Source organism: Bacidia gigantensis (genome assembly GCF_019456465.1).
Source record: "Bacidia gigantensis strain McMullin 20006 chromosome Unknown contig_156, whole genome shotgun sequence".
Classification (NCBI taxonomy): domain Eukaryota; kingdom Fungi; phylum Ascomycota; class Lecanoromycetes; order Lecanorales; family Ramalinaceae; genus Bacidia; species Bacidia gigantensis.
This window is the reverse complement of record NW_025408594.1, coordinates 116,491-141,841: the sequence shown is the minus strand read 5'-3', so window position 1 is coordinate 141,841 and position 25,351 is coordinate 116,491. Positions and strand designations below refer to the sequence as shown.

Below are 25,351 nucleotides of genomic sequence, written 5' to 3'. Positions count from 1 at the left end.
AATGACGCAGGCTCTTTGGTATAGGACTTAGCTCTATGGACGCGACGCCATCCCGTCAACCCAAGTGATTCTCTTCCTAATTCCATCAATCTTCCAAGACCCAATGAGACCGCTTTCTTTGCACATGGGATATTCGAGATGATGCGTACATCATGTTTTCTTTCGAACGAGTCTCAGGTTGAGAAGTCCTCACGTGCGTTCTCTGTTGTCGCCGGTACAGACTTTTTGGTATGGCAGCCTTGCACCAGCTGAAAGTGATGGTAATCTATGTTGTAACGAGTACAACTTTCTTCGAGCAAGCAACATCTGCCTCATGGGTTCCTTGATGCAGGATCTGAATTTTCTGTGTTGAAGCCAGCCTAGAGCCAAACACACAAAGTATATGTTCGCTGTACAGTCTGGATATGAGAATGCTCTTGAGAGAGAAAGATTGAGCCATCATGCGTCTCATTCATACCGAAAATCTGACGCTTCATGATTTCCTTGGACAAGATATTCCCAAATATGTGATCTTGTCTCACACTTGGTGGACAGAAGAGATCCTGTTCCGGCATGTATCAGACAATCAAATTCGTCCTTCTTCGCAACAAGGGTTCCACAAGATACAGGCTGCATGTCACCAGGCGGTGAAAGACGAATACTCTTATCTCTGGGTCGATACCTGCTGTATCAACAGTGACAGTAGTGCTGAGTTATCTGAGGCTATCAACTCGATGTTCCAATGGTACAAAGGGGCTGCAGAGTGTTATGCCTTTCTTGCTGACGTAGATGTCGAGAGAAAAGAAGAGTCTCGAAAAAATGTGAAGTTTGAAAATAGTCGCTGGTTTACCAGGGGCTGGACTTTGCAGGAGCTACTGGCGCCTGCAAATGTGTATTTCTTCGACCAGTATTGGAATGTGATTGGAACGAAGCACGAACTTGAGGCGGAGATATCTGCTGCAACTGGTATAGCTTCCCACTTCTTGACGTTTCCTGGATATGCCAGTATTGCCCAGAAAATGTCGTGGATGTCTAAAAGGCAGACTTCAAGAAGCGAAGATATAGCTTATTGCCTACTGGGTCTATTCGACGTCAATATGCCACTTCTCTATGGCGAAGGCGAAAAGAAAGCCTTTCTGAGGTTGCAGCATGCGATCATCGAGGACTCAAACGACGAGTCCATCTTCGCCTGGACCGATAAGACGCTATGGCATAGTGGCATGCTGGCTCGCTCCCCAAAAGCTTTCAAGGAATCTGGGAATGTAGTGACAACCTTGTCCGACAGACCATGGGGGCATTTCCGACCACCTTATACAAGAACGAATCTTGGATTGAAAATGAAATTCCGAATCCATCAAAGCGAAAGCTGGGTCAATTCAAAGGTGCCCGAGCCGAACTTCACGAAACCGTTGAATTGCAAATCTTCAACTACTGGCCGGTCACTTTTCGTCAAATTCAAGCTATTGAATTTTGATGAGGACCATGCGAAAGATTACAATCTGAATATGAATGTAGTCAGGTTAGCCATGCGTACGCATCTCGATGTATTTCACTACGCCGAGGAAGCGCTAGACTATCATCCCATACCAGACGGAGAGCTACTAGCTTTCTACTTTTCAGACAAATACTCTGAGAAACCTCGCTGGGAGGAAGAAATACTTCTATATGGCTTGTGGCGCCCGTTGAGTGATCCAAAGGGAACAGTAACACCATATTTCATCCTTCGACTAGCCCCGAACATGTTTTCAGGGCTGGTACTTCTACCCGATTTCGAAGGGCCACATGCTCAAATACGGCTATTCTATGACTCGGAGCAAGCCAGCCTACCTGTCCCTCTTCTCCGAGAAGCATCTTCGGCTCTGATTATCCGATTTATTGATGAGCACGCTATGGTTCTCATATCCTGGGGTCTGGATTCTGACAACAAGATACAATTGAGGATTCGCTATATTTTTGCGACAAAGTTCCTGAAAGACCCTCGAGGGGGAGACAAGCCCCCCAAAGGTCTGCTAACATCTGCTCCTTCTTGTTACGCGCTTGGGCTCTCTTATCCTGAAGGAGCTATCGATTGTGTAGCCTGGTCTGTAGATCATGACTTCTCGTTGAATGATTGTCACTCAGTCCGGTGCGGGCTGGATCAACATATGTGGGTGACGGTGAGGGAGACTCGTGAAGTCACAGGGAGGACGACATGGTTCATTGATACAGATGTAACGACTGATAATATGATCGGCTGAGTCAAATGAGATCTGGCTTTCGTGCCAGAAATGAGAAACACAATCCCCGTGTCTGACCAGCCACCTCTCATCGAAGCCTGGTCTCGGACTACTCAGGAGCACAATCCCAAAGAAAATCTTTTTGCGCAAAGAATCAATTCTACACAACAACCTCAGCAATCGAATAAGCCGACCAGACAAGAAGGAAACAACTTCAACGTCTCCCAATGTCAGAAGTGGCTATAAATTACGCTGTGCTACCTAAGCCAGGATCAGCCAGCATCCAGCATCCAGCATCTACACAATCCTTCGCTTATTCTTCAAATCATCCACCCCCCACTCTCCTCTCCTCTCCTCTTTTAACAAAACACAACACAACTGGACCATCTCCACCAGTCCCTTCCAGTCAAGAATACTCTCCAAATTCTTTCAATCGAAAAAAGTCACCTGCTTCAAGTCCCAGCAATTGCGCCCCCCACACCGGGAGTCCTCCGCTGGACAGACGCTCTGGGCGTCGTGCTCAAGGGAGCCGTGAAATACGTGAACTTTATCTATCACTCAAGAAAATTGGGCCCGGGGGAGGCAAGGGAAAGGCAATGGACAGAAAGAGATAGGGCGATGGAGAAAGCAGGTGGGATATCCAGACCAATACGGCAGCTGGAGAACATGACTGCAGATTAGCGACGAGATGGGTGTCTCCTTGTAACCGCAGGATCATATGGGTAGAAGGGAGGCATAGACGAGAGCAGTTAAGAGCGAGTCGGAATTATGGGTAGATATTTCGTATGTACACATATCTGAGGCGGGCTCTCCCAAATTATTTTCGGATCTGATATACCATATTTCATTGCCAGTATTGGTAGCTCATTCATCTTTCCAGCCATTCGTCCATCATTCATCCATTACGCTCCCCAATGATCTCATCATCTCTAGCATCACAGCCCACCCCACCTTCTCACAGCAATCACTCAATACCTCAAACACACGATCCCAGCCCTATCCCCATCCACGCACCCGACCACCTTCCCCATACTCCTCGGCGCATTGATAGCCCCATTCATAACCATCTGCACGCCCTTCCCAAGCAACCTCTCGAACACCCCTGGCACCTTCACCTGCTCCAACAACCCATTCCTATCCACCAATCCCAATATGTAGCTACTAATTTCCTCATGATGTCTCTGCGGACTATAATTCCCTTTAGCGCCAGGCGTCATGGCATTTTGCATCTGATTGACCGTCCACGGACTCCAGGCCATGACGGGCGTCTTCTCCTTGAGGCAAGGGACAACGATGGATGGGCAGCCGTTGAGGAGATGGATGCGTAAGCTGCCGCAGCCTGGACGGCGGGATGACGACCACATCCCCGCGGACTCGCCTCGGAGGGGGAGATGCCAATGAAGGTGATGAGGAGGCGGGTATAGGGAAGGTTTACGGCGTGAGGGTTGGGGTCGCAGAGAGGGATGGTGGAAGGGGATTCGGATAGGAGTTTGTGGGTGAGTGCTGTATCGGCTGCAGAGGTATTAGTGAGGGGGTTGACAGGGGGGTGCTGGAGTAAGGGGGTAAGGAGAGGGAAACGTGGAGACGGAGTGGAAGAGACCTACCAGCGAGGTATGGGCGGAAGAACTGCGCCATTGCCCAATCCTGATTCCGCGGTATCATCGGTGTGCGTGAGGAGGCGAAGAGGTAGGGGCTGAACCAGCCTTTGTCGCAAGCCATCATGTTTGTTGTCGGGTACGTTCGTACGAATTGGATGTCCGCGTCGACACCCATAAGTTTATGCTTAATGGAGACCTGGAGGGTTTTGGCTGAGGTTGTTCGCATTGTCTTTTCGACTTCAGGGAGAACCTTCTCCAGGACGCCTTTGTCGATTGCTTGCTCGACGACTTGGAATACGCCGTATTTGACGATGGTGTTGCCGGTGATGAATCCGCCACCTGAGCTTACGATCTCTGAGATGAAATGATCGGCGCCGAAACTGCTGGCAACGCCATCGACGACGCCATCGACGAGTGGGGCTCCTATTACGGCAAATGTGCCGAAGAGGACGGCATCTCGGTAGCGGACGTTAGGGAGGGTGACGGGATTGTTGTCACCCCATGGAGACAGCACTGATGGCATCTTGATGGTAGTAGTAACCGTTGAAACAGACGAGCGAGCAAATCTTCCCACCAGCGTGTCACCAAAGAAGCGCTTAGCTTTGCCCGTTTGGTGTTCGTCTTTGCCTGGCTGATGTTGTTGAGGTGGAGTTTGTTGGACTGGGATGCCATATTGTTGGCCCAATTGCTGAACGGATGTCTGCTGCTGTTGTTGAGAGACGACCTGCATGCCTGGCGGATGAGAGTATAGCGGAGGTTGGACCTGGTTTTGAGCTTCAACTGGGTGCTGAATCTGGTTTTGGTATTGCTGCTTCTGGTCTTGAATGCCGTATCCTTGTGGTGGTGGAGGTGGAGGTTGTCCATAGGGTTGTGGAGCTTGAGGCGGGACACCGTATGGCTGAGGTATTGGAGGTGACTGTGGTAGCGGCTGCGTTTGGCCGTAAGGGCTCTGAGGTTGATATTCATGCTTGAATTGTGGTGGGTTCTGGAGAGGTTGCGTGGGAGGAGAGTAGGGGGGAGGTGGAGGTGGCTGCTGTCCAATAGAATTGTACCCATAAATGGTCGATTGTGCTGGCTGATATGTAGTCTCTGGCGCGCACTGAGGCTGGATGAATTGAGTTGAGTCTCTATTCTGCGGTGGTGCTGAGTTTGGGGGAGGAGGAACAGGTCTTTGATAAGTGCCTGGTTGTCCGTAAAGGGTTGGGGGTGGTCCTGGATTGCCAATCTGCGGTGGGGCTGTATTTGGAGGTGGCGTAAATTGTGGTTGTGAGCTTGGTGGCTGGCCGTACGGTGTAGGAGGTGGTTGAGCAAAGGCTGACTGGGCAGTGACTGAAGGCTGAATAGGCTGTGGCTGTTGTATCTGAGGAGCTTGTCTGTCCTGCGTAGGGGTAGCCCCTTGAGTTGGCGAGGTAACCGGGATTTGTTGTAGGTCCTGGACTGGTGTAATTACGTTCTCTTGAACCGGCGGCTGAGACGGTGGCTGGAATGCGCTGACACCTTGGCCCTTGTTCTCGGCTGCAGAGACAGGGGTTCCGACCGCCGGCAACTCAATGTGTAACCCTTCAACCCCATGTACAAGCTGATCTGGACCTGGTGCGGTTTGAGGAGCTAGTGGAGATGGCGGGGATGGTGGGTCGCCGAAAGAGCTTATAGTGGCTCCTGTGCTCTGAGGTGTCAGAATTGGCTGCCCGTAAGGCGCTTGTGTAATCGAATTGGCTCGATATGGCTGTTGAGGAGCGATTGGCGGGTTTTGAGGTTGTCGTGGAAAATAGGAGGAGCCCGTACTCTGAGGGCTTAGGGCCGGTTGACCGTATGATGTTGGGGTGTACTGTGGAGTTGGAGGAACGTTGGCGGGAGGTGGAAAGTAGGAAGACTGCCTCCGCCCTGGTGGTGGTGGAAAGAACGGCGTCCCAATGACTGAAACAGGCCTGCTTGCGCTTGTGGGGGTGTACTGTGGAGTAGGAGGAGCATTGGGTGGCGGAGCAAATGCTTGCTGCTGTTGCTGTTGCTTGTTCATCGGATTGCCGTAAGGTTGAGGTGGGCCAGCAAAGGCAGAGGGATTGTAGGCATTGTAAGGAGGATTGACGGACTGATTGAAGGCGGGAGAAGTCATCGGAGAGACAGTGTAGGGTTGAGGGGTGGCCGAGGGCGGAGGTTGAGTGGGAGGAGGAGGATAAGACGTATTCTGGCCATATGGTAAGTTCTGGCCATATGAGGCAGGTTGAGACTGATTCTGCTGTGGGCCCTCATATTTGTAGGGAGGGATGAGGTTCGTGTTGGCAGCCATTGGGTGAAGCGTCTGCAATATAAACAACGACAGGCAAGACGTGGTATTAATGAGTAAGTGAGCAATTGGGCTTGAAGTGACTTATGAGTCCAACGTCGGTGTAAGGTGACACAAGGCTGTGGACAAGACGTCGCAGCTGGACCTCCAGCCTGTCAGCCGAGAAGGGTAACACGATGTCGCCGTTTTCTCCATTGGGACATGGCGTGATGCATCCCCGGCCAGCCCCAAGCGACAAGCTTGTGCTGAGAGGTGACCGTGGGATCTGGACCGTTGCTTGACATGTTAGGGGTATCATGCTGGTCAATGTTCTAGATCTTCCTAGCGTGATAGCAGCTCTTGGCGTGGCGTTCAATTGGTGGAATTAGTCATTACTCGGCTCCGCCATCATGCGACGACGTGATTGGTGGGGAGCAGAACTGTACGTGCGATACGCAGATCTGACTGACAAGCTTATCAATTGAGACACTTCATTCGTCGAGAGCATATCAAGGGCCTTAAGGGTACTTCGCTAACTCTCGGTCATCGATGAGGAACCTGCTGCTTGGCGGTGTGGAGGCATCTGGTGGTTGATAAGAAGGTGATTCATCCCGCCGCATAAAGGAGGCTATATCAATCATCCATCACGTTATCGCTCATTAGGATTTTGACATTATTGAACAGGAGATGAACACCGTCAATGCTGTGGGCGCCCGCCATATGTCGAGCCTGAAAGAAGCCCAGAATATTATGACTTATACCCACTTCCCTCCGTTCAATACAAACAAACCATCCACTTTTGAGCGCCTCGCTATGCAATTCCGCAACTTCCTCACACCAGCAGACTCTCTAACCACTGCAGGCAAAGATGCCTCTTCGCCTCTCTCCAACAATCACACCAGTTGATGTGTATCACGCAGCTCAGTCCACGCTGAATGTCTTATCCTCCAATTCCATCTTCCCCACGCTCCAGATCTCCCGCTCATCTTCTACCTCATCGTTCGACAGCCCCAAGCCGCCTTGACCGCCCTCGGCTTCCCTCCTCTCCCGGGCTTGAGTGCCTAGCCTCATTGCTACTCGTTTGAAGTAATCCTGCATACTCCGCTTTGGTCCGGCGCCCACTGACCCACCATGCTCGGCCATATACGCCTCAAATACTTCGCCCTCGTTCTCTTCGACACTGAAGATTGAGAGGAATGCTGCCTCGGCTGCCAGCTTGACTGGGATGACGGTGTCGCGAACACTGGCAAAGACCGGAGGGGTAAGGACCGGAAGATGAGGGGAGATGAGTTCCGGGTCAGCCCGGGAGACGGTGCGGATCACTACAAGCGCAAGTCGGCGAGTGTCGATGGGTCCGCCTGGAGATATGAGATTGGTAAGAGCTGGGATAATGGATTCGCTGGCTTTGTTGCGATTAGAGGACGGAGTGAGGAGATATTTGCCGGATGCCAAGATACAATTGTCGACGATGAAGAGATTGCGATGCTGCATGCCTGCGGTGATGATACTCGGTGTCTCTTGAGAGAAGCCTTCCGTCAGTGACTCGGGCGAGTGCACAAGCACGGCATTCAGGTTGAGAACGGTGGACGGAGTGAGGTGCTGTGCAAGCGCTCTGGTCTTAAGCAGGCTTGATGGGCTGCTGCCAGCTGGGAATGATCTGATCAGCGCTCCGAAAAGCCGCGCATGGGTTATGGCTGTCGTGTCGTTGTCACCCCCAATATCGCTATCGATCAACCCTAGGATCGAGGTTCGAGATGCTTCGCTCATATTGCCGCCAGCTTTACTGACGACTTCGAACAATGCTTTCATCATCGCATTCTGCACGCCGCTATCAGCTGTTTTCGAGCCGGTGACTAGCTCGGCTATGAGAGGGTCTACTCTTGGCGTAAGGGTGATGAGAGTACCAAGAGCCTTTGCTGCTCGTGATCGGAGAAGCTCGCTGGAGGGATCTGCAAGACACTTCGCGAATGTCCGCTGTAGCTGGGGAAGGAAAGGCTTCAGGAGGATAGAGATCTTCTCAAGTAAATTGTTCAGTGTCAATAGAATGGCTGCTTTCACATCAATTGATCGTTCAGACACCACTCTGATCAAAGGGCCCGTAATTTGAGTGACAGAAGGTTTCAATGAATCCACACTTGTGCGATCGACCATGTCGGAGATTGCGAGCGCTGCATTGACCTTTTGATCCGATGTTCCGTTCATCAAGCCTTGTAGAAAGATTGGTAGGATCGCATTGATGCCCTTGGGTAGTAGGAAGCCTGGAAGGTTGGCCCCTGCGACACCGATTTGGAGAAGGACCTGGCGTGTAGACAAAACAAGTGATTCCATCTCTTCTTTCTTCAACCTTGAAGTCAGTCCAGATAATGCCGTCCACGCTGCTCTCACGACCTCTTTGTCCGAGTCATCGAATGAAATTAGCAAGACACGTATCAGATCTTGATAGTACCGCGAGAAGTCGACGGTGGCTTTTGCAAAGAAGTTGCCCAATCGAGAATCGATGCTGGCGCGCTTGCGGTGATCCGAGTCCTTGACTAGAGTGAGCACAACGCTCATCATGGTATTCAGTCCGTCATATTCGTCAACAGAAAGCAAGATCGACTCGAAAGATTCCTCGAGGGTCTGTCGCTGGTCTTCATCCTTACATACGATGATGTTGTCCATTAGAGTGTTCAGTATGTTCGGTAGTCTTCGATTCATAGACGAACCCGCGACTTGCGCCAGTGATGCGACTGCTCTAGCGTTGAAAGTACTGATTGGCGAAACAAGTAATGTAGGAACGAGATTTGGTAGAATGATATTGGACCGCGTGTTGTCAGTGAGCAGTGTCAATAGTGCAGATAGTGCAGTATCGGCGCCGTCCTCGGATCGAAGTAGATTGAGTAGATGTGGAAGTACTTGATCAACAGCCTTCTTGCCGAGCACCTGCTGCAGCGAGTCGAATGCTTCAGCAGCAGATTCACGGACCTCACTATCGTTGTCCACTAACGCCGTCCGAACAACAGAGATAAGAACTTTCTGGTAATCTTCGAGAGCTTCGGATGAAGCAGCAGATGTAACTTCGCGTAGTGCCATACAGATACCTTGCCTGTGGTCGGTGTCTGTAGACGTCTGAAGCCCTTCTTCCAATGTAGGCAGGAGACTAGATAGTACGCCTTCACCAGCCTTTCGTATCAGCTCGCCCAGTGCGTTGCCGGCGATCACTTTTTGCTCCATATTGGAGCTCGCAAGTCGCCTAATGATCAGCTGCGTGAGAGTAGGCACAAGCTCTTTCAGTGTGCGTGGCGTAGCAACAAGCGCTTTCCAGACATCGATAGCTGCACCTCGAACCAAGCTAGATGTGTCGCAACGGCAGATGTAGAGCGATGAAAGAATTTTGTTACGTTTCTCCTCACCGAGAACTTCGATCAGAGACTGACCTGCTTCGGCGGCACCCTCCACTTCGTTCTCATCTTGTTCCGTCTTGCCACTGATTCCTGTCAGATTGAAGAGTAGGTCACCAACCAGCTCGACGGAGCTAAGTCGAATACGATAGTTGATGTCAGCAAGTCCGCGATCCAATTCCGGCAACAGTAGATCGATAGACCTGGAGGCGAAGTTTTTGACTAGGAGACGGCCTGCTCTGAGGGCCGTTTCACGGATAGTTTCGAGCTCGTCTGCCAAACCTGAAAGGATGGGAGGAATGACCTTGCTGAGATAATTGGCGAAGCTGTTTCCGAAACAGGCAGGCAGGTAGATGAACAGCGTCATGAAACCTTCACGGACCGTCGCTTTGACGCTTGATATGTTCTGCAAAATGGTAGGCAGGGTCTCCTCGAGCCTGCTGGTTCCAAGCCCAGCAAGAACTTCGCTGAGAGCTTGGGCGGAACCTAATCGATCGCTTGCGCCAGTATCCGACTTCAATGTTGTCATGAGGCTAGGTATAAGGTCTGGTAATGCGTCTTCTCCAAGCTTTTCAACTAGCGAGCCTAATGCTTTCGATGCCGTTGCTCGTGTTGCTGGCACTGGATCGATTACGGCAGATCTGAGGCCTGCGACCAAGATTGGGAGGTGAAATATGACATCCTTCCTCTCGGTCATATGTGCCAAGCTGCCAATGATTTGAGCTGACTTCCGCTTCGTTGCAGACCGATCATTCAGGCCTCGTTGAAGGATACGCACGATTAGCGCCAAGGATGGTGAATCAAGGTAGTGCACAAAGGAGACCTTGATCAGTGCCTCAAGGGCATCCTCGGTGTACTTTGTCGGATCACTGAGAGCTTTAAGGAGGATGCTCACGAGGCTCTTGACTTCAGGATTGCTGATGACGTCACCGAAGCGCTGTAAGCTACGGTTTGCAGCCAACCGGACCTCCTTGTGGCTGTCGTTCAGTACTCCTGTTAGGGGAGGAATGATGTCTGGCAGGCTGACTGCAAGCTGCTGAGGATCGAGATATGCCATTGCGCCAAGCAAATCACATGCACCTTTCTTGCTTCTCCATTGATTTTCCTCCAGGCCTTCCAAGAGTGTCGGTAAGATAACCTTGACTCCGTATGAGCTTAAATGTGAGAAGCATGTCTTCGAGGCGTCAAGACACGCTTCTCGCACATCCGCATTTGCGTCACCAAAGCTTCCAAGTAGCTGAGGGACGATCTGGATGATATAGGGCTCAAACGTATCACCGAGGAGTAATGCAAGGAGCTCGTAAGCGAAGAGTGCGCCCTGCCTCTGATTTTGGTCTTTCTTGTTCTCCGTGGCGGTCTTCAGAGCCGACAGAATACGATACTCTTTCAAGGCGGAGACACCTTTTCCTGCAACAATGCCAGCAATCCCGTATGCAGCCCCTCGTCTAGCGGCGTACTTCTTCGATTGGAGTAAAGTATCCAACGTCGTCTGAACGAACTCGGACGTCTTTCGCCCACACTTTCGAATCAATGGAGGTAGACAGCCTGCGACTGCATACTGAACGCTTTCGGAAGGAGTTGCGAGGGTCTGTAAAAGCTTCTGCACGACTTCATGCGCGCGTTCGTCACCTTCCGGCAGATGTCGTGCAATGGCGCCGTAGAGAATGACAACTGCTTCGCTAACAAGGTCAGAGACTCCTGAGTTGCTTTTCGACGCTTCGAGAGCCAACTCAAACTTTTGCATTAGTGCCTCTAATTCGGCCGCTCCATGAAGCGTGATGACAGTAGTTGCGCTCTCCACCATTTCGTCTCGAACGGTTGTGTTGCGATCACCGAGGGGACCATCATTCACCATGAAATCAACAAAGCCGACCAACTCTGAAGTTTCGAAAGCTGGCGCCATCTCTTTGAAGGCCAATGCAATTCCACTTCTTGCTTGCCAAGGGTCGGAAAGATCCATCTTCTTGGGCATCCCATACGCGTCTTTCTCAGGCATTCTTGGCTTCGCAAGCTGGCGGTATTGTTCCTCGAGGTCGTGTATAGCCTTGGTGAATGACTCGCGGTCGACCTGAACACATTCTGCGAGTGCCCGTGAAGCTGCGCTTCGGATCGTTCGTTCAATAGATTCAAGATAAGGCATGACCTGGGCGGCATTCGTCGGCTCTACTTCTAAAGCATTTTCCTGCCATATTGCTTGACCTAGTGCAGCGTTCTCTTCCACATCATCATGAGCAATTATCCAAATTTGTTCGCAGAACTCGAGATCGGTCAAGTCTACATGATCTTTGATTGCTTGCAAAAGTGCTGTACGGACATTATGTTCTGGCGTGATAAGACCCTTGAGTAGAGTGTCGGTCTCTGACTCGGTGATGTTCGAGGTAACAGCTTCACAGATGCCATTAATGCAATCTTTGATGAGCCTGTGGTGTTGACCGAAGCGTTTTATGCTCGTTATCAGCGTGTCGAGAGCCTCTTGTCGCGGTAAGGTGGTTTCGGCGAATTCATTGGTGTGGAATTCCAGAAACTCCAACGCAAGTGTAATTTGTTCATCAGCCTCGTCAGCATCGCAATCGCCAAGCCCGCCCTTGTTCAACACCGCAAATACTAGCGGGAGCAAGTACATGAGAGACAGAGAATCGAAATTCCGTTGGCCGCCGAGGAAGTGGATCCGATGCAGCAACCGAGTAACGAGCTCGCGAAGTGGCTCCTCTACAAGCTCGTTTGATAAAGAAGATGACCCTTCGGATCTTAGAGTCGCGATGCCGATGAATTTCCTCTGCATACCAAGTCTGATTGTCACTAGATCTGCACACGCAAGGTATGCGTCGTCTAGAACAGACCCGGCCAATCTACCAGCACCACCTCTTATCACCTGAATTAGTAGACTCAACGAAGACCCGAGCCATAGCAGAGCATCAGTCGGTGGTCCGGTGGCCAGGGCATGGATCAGGCCTGCGCCCAGCTTTAGCTTGTTGCCCACAACTTGAACGTCTTGCCGAATAGCAGACTCTTTCTGGAGCTGAGCCTCCACCTTTGCCTTTTCGTCAGATGTCAACTTCTTTGTCTGACCTTTCTTCTGAGCAATCTGACTTCTCATCTCCTCTTCCCATTTTGCGATTTCATAGTCTGGAGAGCTTTTGTGCACTGAATTACGCTGCGTCTGTGAGCTGAGGACGTCGACGAACGCAGTACCTTCCGGAGTCCGCGCGATGGCTATTTCGGTAGGTCCAAATTTAGAAATATCGTCTCCTGGAAGATTGTCTCTGATCCGGTCGATGAGCAGCGGGGTGATGATGTCGGGGGCTACAAACGCCAATTCCGCAGCCGCACGCAGGGCAGCACCCTGAACTGGCAAGGCTGCATTGGCGGTCTGATTAGATCCGAGAATAGTGTCAATACGTTCTAAACAGTCCAGAGATTTTGTCTTCGCAATCTCGCCGGGGTCTTCGCCCATTCGCAGGCATATTTCAATCCAATGAGCTCTAGGAATGATCTCTGGACGACACAGGACCAGCAGCTGTACAAGCTGCCACTGGGTCACGGTTGACTGCTCTGCTCCCAAAGAATTGGAACTCAAAACTTCTCTTGGAGGACAAATGCATTGAAGGACCAAGATTAGCTTCTCATGGTCTGCTTTTGGCAGTGTAGCAGGCGTATCTTTCTTGTCAACTAATCCATCTTTTCGCCACTTCCACAATGCTTGGATGATGCTGCCCGATACAGTAGCTCTATGCGCGAGGTACACATTTTTCAAGGACTTTATAGCTGTGCGCCTGATCTGAGGAGGGATGTTTGTACAAAGGATAGTGTAAATGTAAGTCTCGCCCCAGGCTGTTGAAGTTGCTGTTGGCACTTTAGGAATAGTCTCACTGCAGGCCGCCAGTGCGCGGACCAGCCATGAAATATCCATGGGATCGACCTTCGAGAAGTATTTAGGATTCAAGAGGAATGATGAAAGGATTTCGGAGTCCATTGCGGCCGAAACTGGTGATTTCGCCTTGCTGACGCCGTTTGTCGGAGGCTGGTTTGATTTGAGCTTGGGCCAAAGTGCTGTGAAGATGTAGGCAGCGACCAATGATCCATTCTGGGCAGCGCTCAAAGGGTTTTGCGATGCTTCTTCGTACGCATTATGCAGGACACTCGACAGATTTTGAATAAGCTTGACATTTGATGCCATCTCTCTTTCTCGAGAATCATAAGCATCCCAGAGAAAGTCTCCAAAGGCGAGGATCCACAATCTGCGTACACTAAGCTTCTTGTCTTTAGCCCCTTTACTCGCTACGTCATTGACTGTCGATAGAATGCTGTCATCGAGAGAGCCTTTTCGGACATTCACAAAAAGAGCCTTAATCTCAGCTCCGAGCACAGCCTCACTTGTCTCTTTCGAGATGATCTTGCACATAGCGATACATGTAGATGATACTTGTGATGACATTGACGGAGTGCTTTCAAGCATCTGTGACAAGCACTGCCGTTCCACCGGCGCTTTGGTGACGGAAAGCATTTCCAGTAGTTGCTTCGAGATCTTTTGGATGGCGTCATCTGCGAAAGTGTGTCCTGCTATTACTTTGTAGGCTGACACAGCGCCGTTACGAATGATCTCATTTTGCGATTTGATATTCATTGTAATTGGTTTGAGAAGATGATCATGTAAAATAGGTCCAAGGTCTTGTGAGGAGGGCAAAGCCTCCACAAGGGAAGAGAAAACATTGCTGAGAATGACCTCGGGAGCTCTCAAAAGTGCCTTTTCTAACGCAGGTACAATGCTTTGGCGGAGATCTGTAGTGTCCACGAAGAAGCTAAAGAACGGTTGTAGCCCGACAACAATGTGGAGAGGAATCTGAGACCGTGAGCCAAGAATCTCGCGTGTGTAGAAGTCGAAGATTGGCAACATTTGCTCTTTGAACTCCCCACGTCGACTATGCGGCCAGGCACAAGCATCAGCCAAGGCGCCCAAGAACGGACTTGCCCTAGGCCCAAGGCCATGACCTTTAGCTGTCAGTGAACCCACCAGCCATTCGATCGGGCGTCCTCGGCGAGAATCGACGATCTTGAGGATGGCACGTTCTATCAATCTTCGAGAGCTGTACTTTAAGTTCTTCCTGGCCTTGCCTGATGGTCTGTGGCATATTTCCAACGCCTGAGCAATCGCAGCTACGATTGAAGGGCCGTACTCTGGGAATTTGTCTTTGTCGGCAGCCGAGTGTTGGAGAATCACCGAACCCCATTCGACAAGCACTAAGGCATTTGAGGAGGCTAGCCCTTGCTTTGCACATTCCGAAGTGTAGAAATCCACGAGTGATGAGGTGTGAGGAAGATAGAATCGATCATTTTGTAGGATGCGTTGTACAGCTCTTCTGGAGGCTCGATCCTGGTAATATGCGTATGTACGGAAGAGGAGGGGGAGAATTGACTCATTGAGCCCCTGCGGAGTATCTAACAGAATGTCAGTCTTGTTCTGGGATCTGCATCGAGCGTCAGACCCTCACTGTCGAACAGGTCACTGAGCTCTGCGAGCTTTGGCAGACGCCGTTTGGGGGAACTTGATACAAGCCCTAGAGCGAGAGCCTCTAGACGCGTTGCACGCCCAAGCTCTTCGTCACTCTGGGCCATGGTAGCCGTGCATTGTCATGTGAGTTAGACAGTTGATTATTTTTCGAGTCGAAAGTCGGGCAATCCCAGAATGGTCTAGCTTAGGGCTGGAAACTTCCAAAGCCAACGCCCCGCTCTCGGACCCCAATCAATCGATACATAACCCACAACTCTGCCTCCATCTGCACCAAACGATAGATGATGGACTCCCGGGACAGACAGAGCCTTTGACGGTTGAAGGTCGGAATCGTCTGACCAATGGAAATTTTCCCCTATTTTAAGATTTTTTTCGAAAAATACTCGACAGCCTCGTTGCTATGGGTCTCTTGCAGCCCAACATTGTTTTCCGTGGCCAATGGCGAAAAGCTATGTACACAGCGCTTCGAATGATCAGAGAAGGCTGTCCAAGTGTTTGGCTTGGACAATGGTACCAATTGAGCTCAGTCGAGCACAGCTCTAACCCTTTGACTTTGTTGTACTCACTGCGACAGTCATGATCGACAGCGTGTGATTCTTAAGGAAGCACGCGATGATGATGCTTTTGATCGTGAATTCAATCTCCTTAATGGGTGCCTTCGCAGCCACGCCTCATTTCGACAAATGGTTGACGTTATTCCTGATCAGAAGATCACAGTACATGAATATCTCGACGAAAATCTTCACCATGTTTTGTACTCGCGGCCGCAAGAAAAGCTCGAAGAACAAGAAGTCAAAAGGGTGGCCAAAATCGTGCTTAAGGGACTAGTGACAATGCATGAGAGAAATTTTGCGCATACAGGTATATCCAAGAGCTTACCAATCCGGAGTCTTACTGAAGTGAGAGTAAAGATATCAGGTCTGACAATATCGTCGTCGACTTCGACCAGCACGGCTCATTTAGCAGGATCAAAGTGATAGACTTGGGTGATTCTCTCGAATTGACGCCAACTACGCACCATGAATTCAGTCATCCTTCTTACCGCCCATCTGAGAGTCTGTTCGGAATGCCATGGACAACGAATGTGGATCTGTGGGCTCTTGGTACGTTGGTAAGCGCCAATCAAAGTAATTGAAAGATACACGCCGCATTTCCTCTGACGCTGTGCTTAGATAATGTGGGGACTTACCGGAGCAAGGATGTTCAGTCCGCCAGAGCTAGATGAAAAGGACGAGATGTATACCATCATGGTTCTTGCGCTCCAATGTGCATACTTTGGACCTTTCCCTGACAAGTATGTGGAACTCGCTGAGCAACTCACGATGGAACATCTTCATTCTATGGAGGGATATGTCACGCAGCGAGGAGGTAGAAGGAGACATAGACATACACTTGCTGTCAATATGAGTAAAGAGACCATAACTTTCCTCGACAAGTTCATGAAGCTCGACCCGAGAGATCGCCCCTCAGCTAAAGAGCTTCTTCAGGACCAATGGTTTTCGGGGGTGGTGGGCTGACACTTCGCTTGTTTTCCATCCCAGAACTTGCGTAAAGGAAAGATAGAGATTCCCAAATGATCCATTCATCACTACCTCACTGTATGTAAATTGTCTGGCACAGTTCTGCAGGCGCTTCACCCTCAATGTCTTGCCAAGATCGTTTACAAGCTATTTCACCGCCCCTTCGTTCTGCCCTTTATTCTCCAGGCGCACCAAGATCCGTGCCCCTTGTTTCGACTAGGTAGGCGTGCTGTCGACAACGCCTACGATAGATATTAATCAATGCAGCCTTGAAATCTTTGTTGTTCATGCCGACCTGCGACCGTTTTCAATTGAACGTCAGTTTCTAGCGGGATGTGCACTGTTTCGATGAATTTGCCATCCTTGTCAAAGCAAACCACATTGATGTGCTTATCGTCCCCATGTTCGAAATCGCTTATGCAAGGTCAGTGATGTCTCTATCTGGTGTGGTTGGGACACACTTACCGGATGATGGCTTTCGCGGTATTCGCTGGCAGTAGCTTGTCATGTTTCTGCATAATCTCGATCAACCTAGGCGCAGGGATGTTGACCGTTTCATTGGTGCGTTCGAAGGATTGTGTCTCAGTAGGTGCCTTCAATGTAGATTTCTGAGCCCCCTTTGACATTTGGGTAAGTAGAGATCCCTTAATGATTCGGTTGGTAGTAGCCATTCTAGCAGAGAAGGGTTTCAAGAATTGGCTTGAAAATCCAATTTGTTTGTAGTGATTTGAGAGGGGAAGATGGATGGAAGGAAGGTGGATATATCTTTCATTTTTGAGGGGTTCCAAGGCAAACATAGGCTTGGAGAAAGTGAATGATGGTGACTTTTTTCGCAAGCGTGGATGAGACCGCCTGCTTGGCATGATGGATTCACAACTTGTAGATCTTTGGTACGGGACGTAAGAAAAGGACGTTCATTGAATGACGGCGTAGCAAGACCACTGCGCTCGCAGAATAGCTTAATAGCCATGGAGGCATTTGCTTTGAAACAGCGAAGCGGTCTTCCGAAGGAACAAGAAGGCAGAATGAAGAGGGCGAGCACCGACAAAAGTCAGATGTGAGTCTTGACATAAGGAAGGAAGGCCCCGCTAACCACTCACGTAGATTGATTGGGGAGAAGCATTATACAGCTGAAGATTTTCAGGAGGATCTCCATCTCTCAAAGAAGACTAGCTTGAGGGCTAATTGTATCTTGGCAGGGCTCTAAGCTCACAATTGTTTTGATGAATCATATTGCTCCTTCTCCTAAATTCATCGATTGACTGCCTCGGAGACCACCCATCGGGCTCTCACGTGCAAAAGTATTTGCTACCCCTAATAATGGCTCATGGCAAGAAAAAGAAAAAGTCTGCGCCGAATCCCGCTCGTGCTGTTGCCACAACGTCTGTGGCGTCTAAGAAGCATGATCAGGGGGAAGCGGACCCTGAATCAGATCCTCAAGTAGGGATTGAGGCGAAGAGCAAGCTACCGTCGAGAAATGACTCGTCTAATCCAGATGGCCCAACTACTGCAAATGATCAAGCGCCGGAGAGGCCGCTGCATGAGCTGAGTCCAGAAGAATTAGAAGCTCACCTTGAGGAAGCAGACCTTCAAAATCTTGTCGATAAGCATGCTGAAAAGATCAAACGAGAAGCATCAAGGCAAGTGTCAAGATTGGAAACGGAGAAGCGCCTTCTTCGCACGCACTCTGATCGACTGACGACCAAGCCGTGGTTACCAGACGAGGTTGTGCAACTAGTGCTTGATTTTGTGCACTCCGAACGGGCTACTTCAGACTCGAATTCATACAAATCCAGGATTTCATCCATTCAAGAACTCTCCAGTGACGAGATTGTATTAAGGATGTGGCAACTTCATCTCATGTTACCGCACTTATCGTTCCCCAAGGAAGACATCTCGGAGGTTCTAAGGCACACGTTGCACAGATACTCTGATGACCCCTCGTCATTGGCTTTAGATACCAGAGATGATGTTTGGGGTCTTGAAACATGCCTTGATTGGTTGGCCCGAAAGACAGCAGGGCAAAACGAGTCAGATTACAGCTTCTCCAGGCAAGAAGTAACGACGATAGAGCAAACGCCTGTGAATTTCGGCGAAGGTAAATTACAGCCAATGCATATTGACAGACCGGCACTGACATTCGTCTACAAGAGAAGCTAGATACTGCGAACGCGCACGGTACTGGAACATCAACTCCGACATCGTGGGAATTTGTTACCAACCAGGAAACGAATGACGATAAAATGGCCGAAATTAGCGATTTACCGAGTGATATGGAGCCGGAACAACTAGTGGATAGGTATCTGCAACTGCAGCGAAGACTGTTCGAAATTGATGCAAAGGTTGTAGAGTCGAGGCCTGGAAAAATAAATAAGAATAGAGTGCCTAATTCAACGCGGAATAGTCACAACAATGTCAGGCCGATAAGCCCCAAAATTAAACGACTCCAGGCTCAGATAGCAAAAATCACCTCAGATATCTTATTTGATTCCGAACGGGCTCAAATGCTATGGGAATCACATTACATTGAATTATGTCAGGAAAAGGCTGCAAGACAACGACTGGATATTGATGACCATACTCAGCCGGACTCGCCTGTCAAGTCTCGTTTGCCAGATGAGCCTGTAACGACAGAGGACACCGAGAGTGGCGTGGGAGACTTCTTCTCCTCTCTTCCCGAATTGTCCGCAAATCCCGAGGATGGCAGTGCTCTACAGACTACAGACGACGGAGGTAGGCCAATTCAGATTCGTGATTTTGGTACATGGAACGGCATGGCACCTCGCAGAGTCTTGGAAGACGCCTGCAAAGCTAGAGATCCTTCTGCCAAAGTTACCTTTAGTGTGATATCGAAAGCGTCATTTAGTTGTCGACACGCCGTTCAGATACAATGGTCGAAGCCGCAACAACAGGATATTGTATCTTCTCCGCTAGACTCGATGAGCACCGAGGGCTCTAATTCGCGACAAGCAAGACTCGCGATGATCTCGGTGTCTTGTCCCAATTCGATTCAGTCCGAAACATTCGTCGCAACTGTGGCCCTTTTCTCGATAGTGGCACATTCTCCTAGAGAGGAGAAAGCTTCATTTCGGCTACCAGGGGTATGGAGAGACCTCTGGGCGGAAATGACGAGAAGAAGGCAGGAGCAGGAAGATACGGTCGATCGAGAAACCCTTCGTACCCTTCGGAAACTAGTAGCAGACGCGCAAATCTCTAGTGAGATCGATTTGACGCCGTCGAAAGATACGAGACTTGAGTATTCTGAAAGTACTCTTCGAGGACGATCTACGCTTGCGACTGGAACACCAACTGATCTTCAACAAATGTGGCATCGCAAAGCCTCTTCGGCGAAGTACAAGGCGATGCTCACTTCTCGAGCAAGGCTGCCGGTCTGGCAGTATCGGGAGCAAATACTCGAAGCCATAACAAGCAACCAAGTGGTCATCATTTGTGGCGCAACAGGTTGTGGTAAAAGTACTCAAGTCCCTGCTTACATCCTTGAGTATGAACTTTCCAACCAACGTCATTGCAAGATCTACTGCTCGGAGCCCCGTAGGATTTCTGCAATATCATTGGCTCGACGTGTGAGTGAAGAGTTAGGCGAGCAGAAGAACGATGTCGGGACTGCCCGGTCACTCGTCGGCTTTGCAGTAAGACTTGATAGCCAGATGACAGCGCAGACAAGACTTGTATATGCTACGACTGGAGTCATCATGAGAATGCTTGAAGGTTCCGAAACGCTTGAAGATATAACGCATCTCCTCCTGGATGAAGTACATGAACGTAGGTTGGCGATTCTCAATCTGTGTCACTGACATACTTACGTTGTCAGGCTCAATTGATAGTGATTTCCTTCTGATTGTCTTGCGGAAGCTCCTCGTGAAGCGCCCATCCCTCAAAGTCGTCTTGATGTCTGCCACCGTCGATGCTCAAAAGTTCTCCGCTTACCTGGGAGATGCGCCAATCTTCGAAGTCCCCGGGCGAACCTTTCCCGTTGAGACAAGATATCTGGAAGATGCTATCGAACTTACCCATTTCAAGCTCGGCGACGTGGGTGCAATACCCATCGAGGACAACGATGCAGATCAAGAAGATGATAGCGAACCTGCTAGTACGAAAGAATCCCACTCATCCAAAGAGTTGGCCAATTACAGCCTGCAGACACGAAAGACGCTAGCGCAGCTTAATGAATATCGCATACCTTTTGATCTCATAATTAAACTCCTTGAGAAGATTTTGTCTGGACAATTGTCCGACTACAACAAGGCCACTCTGATATTTTTACCTGGTATTGCAGAAATACGGCGGCTGCATGATATGTTGACTAGCCACCCGACGATTCGACAAAGCTGCGAGATCTTTGCAATGCACTCTTCGATTGCCACCGAGGACCAAGAAAGGGCTTTCCTGGTACCTCCCAAGGGCATGCGTAAAATTGTCCTCGCTACAAACATCGCCGAGACTGGTATCACGATTCCAGACATCACTTGCGTCATTGACACCGGAAAGCACAAAGAAATGAGATTTGACGAACGTCGCCAATTATCACGTCTCTTGGAAGTTTTCATCTCGCAAGCGAATGCTACTCAACGGCGTGGACGTGCTGGACGGGTCCAAAATGGCCTCTGCTTTCATCTCTTTTCCAAACAAAGATTCGAGAGAATGGCAAAGGAACAAACGCCGGAGATACTGCGCCTATCACTTCAAGATTTGGTACTGCGTGTAAAAATCTACAAAATGGGTGGTATTGAGGAGACACTATCCGAAGCACTTGACCCACCTTCAGCCAAGAACATACGCCGAGCAGTGGATGCCCTTCAAGATGTCAAGGCCTTGACTGTCATGCAGAATCTTACCTCACTAGGCCGACAGCTTGCCCGCTTACCTCTAGATGTGTTTCTCGGCAAATTGCTGCTTCTCGGCACGATATTTGGGTGTCTTGATGCTACATTGACCATCGCCGCTACTTTCTCAGCTAAATCGCCATTCAATTCGACGATGGATTCTAGGACACAGGTCGATCAAGCGCGACTATCATTCAAAAGAGGTGACTCGGATCTGCTGACAGCGTACAACGCCTATTCAGCGTGGCGGCGAGTCTGCAATATAACTGGCGTTTCAGAGCAGCAGTTCTGTCGGAAGAGCTTCTTGAGTGTTCAGACGCTCCTGAACATTGAGGACATCAAAGGCCAGCTTTTCAATTCGCTCATAGATGCAGGTTTGCTTACGCTGACAGCTGAGGAGCGAGGAAGAGTTAGGGGCAGCCGTCCATCCTTCGGCCATCGAAACTTTGTAGACGTACCTGCAAGATACAACATCAACGGTGCCAACGACACGATCCTCAATACCACCATCGCAATGTCTTTCTATCCCAAGCTCCTGAAGAGAGAAGGCCGAGCATGGCGCAATGTTGCCAACAACCAATCCATTACCCTCCATCCTACGTCTGTCAACAAGCGATCAGAAAATCCACCTAGCTGGGTCTCATTCTACCACGTCATGCAATCTGGCAACAAGAGTCTCAATGCACATGAGACCAGTGCTGTCGACGACCTTGCAGTAGCATTGTGCTGCGGCGATGCGGATTTCAAGATGCACGCCGGAGTTCTTGTGGTGGATGGGAATCGTATTAAATTCTCGGTCAAGGATCGAGCGATGATGCTCGTGTTGAAGACTCTCAGAAGTGGAATTAAGGCAATAGTCGAGAAGCAGATCAAGCAGCCTGGCAGCAAGCTTGATGAGAAAGAGCAACATCTCATGGATATATGGCAAAGAGTGTTCACGGCAGAAGAGACGAGAACAGGTTGAAGAACAGGGACTCCATACAATAATCGGCCTCTAACTTTGGGTCAAAGTCCTGGTAAAATCTGTAAGGGGCGACCACTGGATGAGCCCCTACAATGAACAATCGGCTCTAAGGGTGTTAGGCTCCTTGTAAACGAGTCCGATTGACTGCCCCGCACAGACCTTTTGGCGGCAACCAGAACCGACCTCCGCTGCAACGGCGCTGATCAGAAGTAATACTTTGCCAACAGACAGTAACCTGGTTGCATCTTCCTACCATTGCTAAGAAATGCACTACCAAGTGTCACAATGACCCTCACTTGAAATATCAACGGCCCCTCTTTGGATGCGGGTTCTGTACTTGAACCATGGCTATCGAGTCAAATCCTTCAGACGGGCGAAATTTCAAAGATCTCTCTGGTGTAGACACGGCTGCGTTCGCGAATCCGTACAATGCTCTACTCCAATCATGTAACCAAGACCCAGTACGCACTCAGCTCCAATGTCTTTGGTCGTTGAGGTCTGACGTACTTGCAGAGTCAGATTCAAGCCCGCTATTCGACTCATCGAGAGACTAGGAACGAGCAGCAAAAAGCGAAGATCTTGTCACCCGACTTTGCAGGCTTCAACACAGATCCCATTCTTTCCAAGCTCATCGACAATGTGAATCATCCTGCATACGAAGACCCCAGAAACTGTTTGGTATTCTGGGCCCGACCAACGGAAAGGATACGGCAGTTGATCGGAGACATCCAGACGAGGCTAGCACACCAGTTTCCATGTATGTAGCTCATAGACGTTTGGTGAGATGCCAGCTGACGCCAAAAGCACTCTGGTTCATGCCAACAGAAGATCTGCACTTGACAGTGATGGAGATGGCTCATTCGAAAACTTGGCATGAGATCCAGCAGATGATCGATATCATGGAGCCAAAGATACCAGAGATCACAGCCTACACGACCATGTACCACCCTACCCTTGTGAAGCCCATGGTCAGCTATGATAGCGCAGCACTCGCCCTGAGCTTTTTGCCAGTGTCGACTGAGTCCTACACCTACCATCACTTGCGACGGGATGCGTACGAGCTCTGCCGGAGTACTGGCGTTGAGGTAGGCTCGAGATATGTAGTGCCATCATCGCATCTCACGATTGCCCGTTTCGTGAATCAAGACATCTTCGAGAAGAAGCAGATGAAGGACCTCGTAGAAGAGATTGAGGGTATCAATGAAGGATTGCAAGAGTATTGGTCTGAGGAATCGTTAGAATGGATTGTTGGCGAGGAGAAGGGACTGGTTTGCAGGAAGGGTAAGGTCTGGTATGGAGGCGGTGAGAGTCATCATGAGGGCAGAGCTGTATCCCAATAGCTGGTGGAGATGGAGTCCTTTTTTCCATAGGTGACTTGGATATTGGATAGTCGTAATGGAGGAATGAAACTTCGTCTTGAATCCAGCATAGAGCTCGATACGAATAGGACTATGATTCGGACAGGGCGCCTATACATAGCGCCTTGGCATTTCTTGGCTTGAAGCGAGCCCGCACTTTACGAAAGAGTAATCACGACAGCGGCAACAAGTCCACGCACACTATTTGAACAATCGTCACCAACGATTCAAGATGGTAAGCCCCTATCTCTGACTCTCCCTCAACTCGCGAGAGCTGCGACAGGCAGCTTGGAAAGATGGTTAGCTGGAGGACAAAGCCGAAGAGATTATCAGCCCAAGAAGAGGAGGATCACACGATTCTGGAGGGAGGCATCAACAACGAGAGAACCGGGTCGTCATACGCCCTACAAGCTCCATTATCGTTCGCAACGGCTTCATCAAGAGGAGGACGAGCTCCGGGCATTCGGGTCGCCACCGCAACATTGCCCGGCTTGTCGCAAGAGAAGGACTACAGCACACAGCGTACTTTTGCGACCTCAATCCACCGGCTGACACATATTCGTGAATTAGGTTAACGTCCCAAAAACCCGGCGCACATACTGCAAGGGCCAGAAATGCAGGAAACACACACAGCATAAGGTCACGCAATACAAGACTGGCAAAGTACGTTCTCCAGATACACCAAACCCCTGACCTTGAACTGCACCCTCCATACCACGAGCCTCCTCGGCAGATGAGATCAAATGCTGATATCGATGTCCCCAGGCCTCAACAGTCGCACAAGGAAAGCGCCGTTACGACCGCAAGCAGTCCGGATACGGTGGACAGACGAAACCGGTGTTCCACAAGAAAGCGAAGACAACGAAGAAAGTGGTGCTGCGGTTAGAATGCACAGAATGCAAATACAAGGCTCAGCTTTCGTTGAAGAGATGCAAGCACTTTGAGTTGGGGTATGTGTTCCTTTCCTCTGGATAGGGATGGTGAGCAGCGGCTGATATGCTTTGCAGTGGTGATAAGAAGACGAAGGGAGCGGCTCTTGTGTTCTAGAAACGTGGTTGATGGCCATTCAGACGAGCGGTATTTGACTGGGTGGGAATGCATGACGGTCTTTGCAATCTGGGCGGAGAGAGCCTGAGCAAGAAAGGGATCACGTACATCAATGCAGGAAGGCTAGGTAGCAAAGTGAACGTGAATGAGGCCTCTACTCGAAGCAATTGAGGCATGACACGAACTTTTGAGGAAACTCTACCAAAGCTCTCGCATATAAAATCTCGGTATTGCTTCTAATGCAGCCTTTCGTAGCGTAGACAGACGCCGTAGCGATAGATATGCGTTGGACCCGCCCCATTTATATGTTCGTCCGTCTTCCCTTTTCACTGATTTCGAAGGATTTCCTGCGAACGTCATCGTAACCGCTTTGCCGCACGGCCAACTCCATCCACCACCACCACCAAAAATTCTCAATATCAGAAATAACTCCAAGAACAAGGGATCATGACCCAGAAGTACGATCTCAAAACCTGCTCGCGGGATGAACGAAAGCCACGGCGATTCTCTACAACGTATGCGCTGTCTAGCATGTCGTACACAAGCACAGGAGCATTAAAATAGCACGAATGCAGCGAGTATCATTGACTTGACTACAGTGCAATTTTCGACATATCTCTCTCGCGATGCGCTCCACAATCAGTCTTAGGGACTGAAGAAAGTCCAACCTTGA

General features: G+C 49.9%; 7 protein-coding genes across 7 annotated transcripts; 4 read left to right on the top strand and 3 right to left on the bottom strand.

Annotated features, from left to right (window-relative positions):
• Positions 1-440: 440 nt before the first annotated feature.
• Positions 441-2,216, top strand: KY384_002348 (uncharacterized protein; the record flags this gene model as incomplete). The annotated part of the gene is made up of 1 exon (XM_044810871.1): positions 441-2,216. One exon carries the CDS (start codon positions 441-443, stop codon positions 2,214-2,216), a length of 1,776 nt encoding a protein of 591 aa, XP_044671754.1.
• Positions 2,217-3,163: 947 nt separating this feature from the next.
• KY384_002347 (uncharacterized protein) lies at positions 3,164-6,080 on the bottom strand (the record flags this gene model as incomplete). The annotated part of the gene is made up of 2 exons (XM_044810870.1): positions 3,164-3,573; positions 3,800-6,080. 2 exons carry the CDS (start codon positions 6,078-6,080, stop codon positions 3,164-3,166), a joined length of 2,691 nt encoding a protein of 896 aa, XP_044671753.1.
• Positions 6,081-6,977: 897 nt separating this feature from the next.
• KY384_002346 (uncharacterized protein) lies at positions 6,978-15,049 on the bottom strand (the record flags this gene model as incomplete). Its single annotated transcript, XM_044810869.1, has 2 exons — positions 6,978-14,872; positions 14,926-15,049. 2 exons carry the CDS (start codon positions 15,047-15,049, stop codon positions 6,978-6,980), a joined length of 8,019 nt encoding a protein of 2,672 aa, XP_044671752.1.
• Positions 15,050-15,414: 365 nt separating this feature from the next.
• On the top strand, positions 15,415-16,462 carry KY384_002345 (uncharacterized protein; the record flags this gene model as incomplete). Its single annotated transcript, XM_044810868.1, has 4 exons — positions 15,415-15,455; positions 15,520-15,806; positions 15,857-16,056; positions 16,118-16,462. The coding sequence occupies 4 exons, from the start codon at positions 15,415-15,417 to the stop codon at positions 16,460-16,462; spliced, it is 873 nt and encodes a 290-aa protein (XP_044671751.1).
• Positions 16,463-16,719: 257 nt separating this feature from the next.
• KY384_002344 (uncharacterized protein) lies at positions 16,720-17,091 on the bottom strand (the record flags this gene model as incomplete). The annotated part of the gene is made up of 2 exons (XM_044810867.1): positions 16,720-16,879; positions 16,931-17,091. The coding sequence occupies 2 exons, from the start codon at positions 17,089-17,091 to the stop codon at positions 16,720-16,722; spliced, it is 321 nt and encodes a 106-aa protein (XP_044671750.1).
• A 694-nt stretch (positions 17,092-17,785) lies between these two features.
• KY384_002343 (uncharacterized protein) lies at positions 17,786-22,273 on the top strand (the record flags this gene model as incomplete). Its single annotated transcript, XM_044810866.1, has 3 exons — positions 17,786-18,563; positions 18,626-20,248; positions 20,298-22,273. 3 exons carry the CDS (start codon positions 17,786-17,788, stop codon positions 22,271-22,273), a joined length of 4,377 nt encoding a protein of 1,458 aa, XP_044671749.1.
• A 344-nt stretch (positions 22,274-22,617) lies between these two features.
• KY384_002342 (uncharacterized protein) lies at positions 22,618-24,678 on the top strand (the record flags this gene model as incomplete). Its single annotated transcript, XM_044810865.1, has 7 exons — positions 22,618-22,734; positions 22,787-22,951; positions 23,006-23,030; positions 23,078-23,541; positions 24,202-24,294; positions 24,397-24,581; positions 24,639-24,678. The coding sequence occupies 7 exons, from the start codon at positions 22,618-22,620 to the stop codon at positions 24,676-24,678; spliced, it is 1,089 nt and encodes a 362-aa protein (XP_044671748.1).
• Positions 24,679-25,351: the final 673 nt, after the last annotated feature.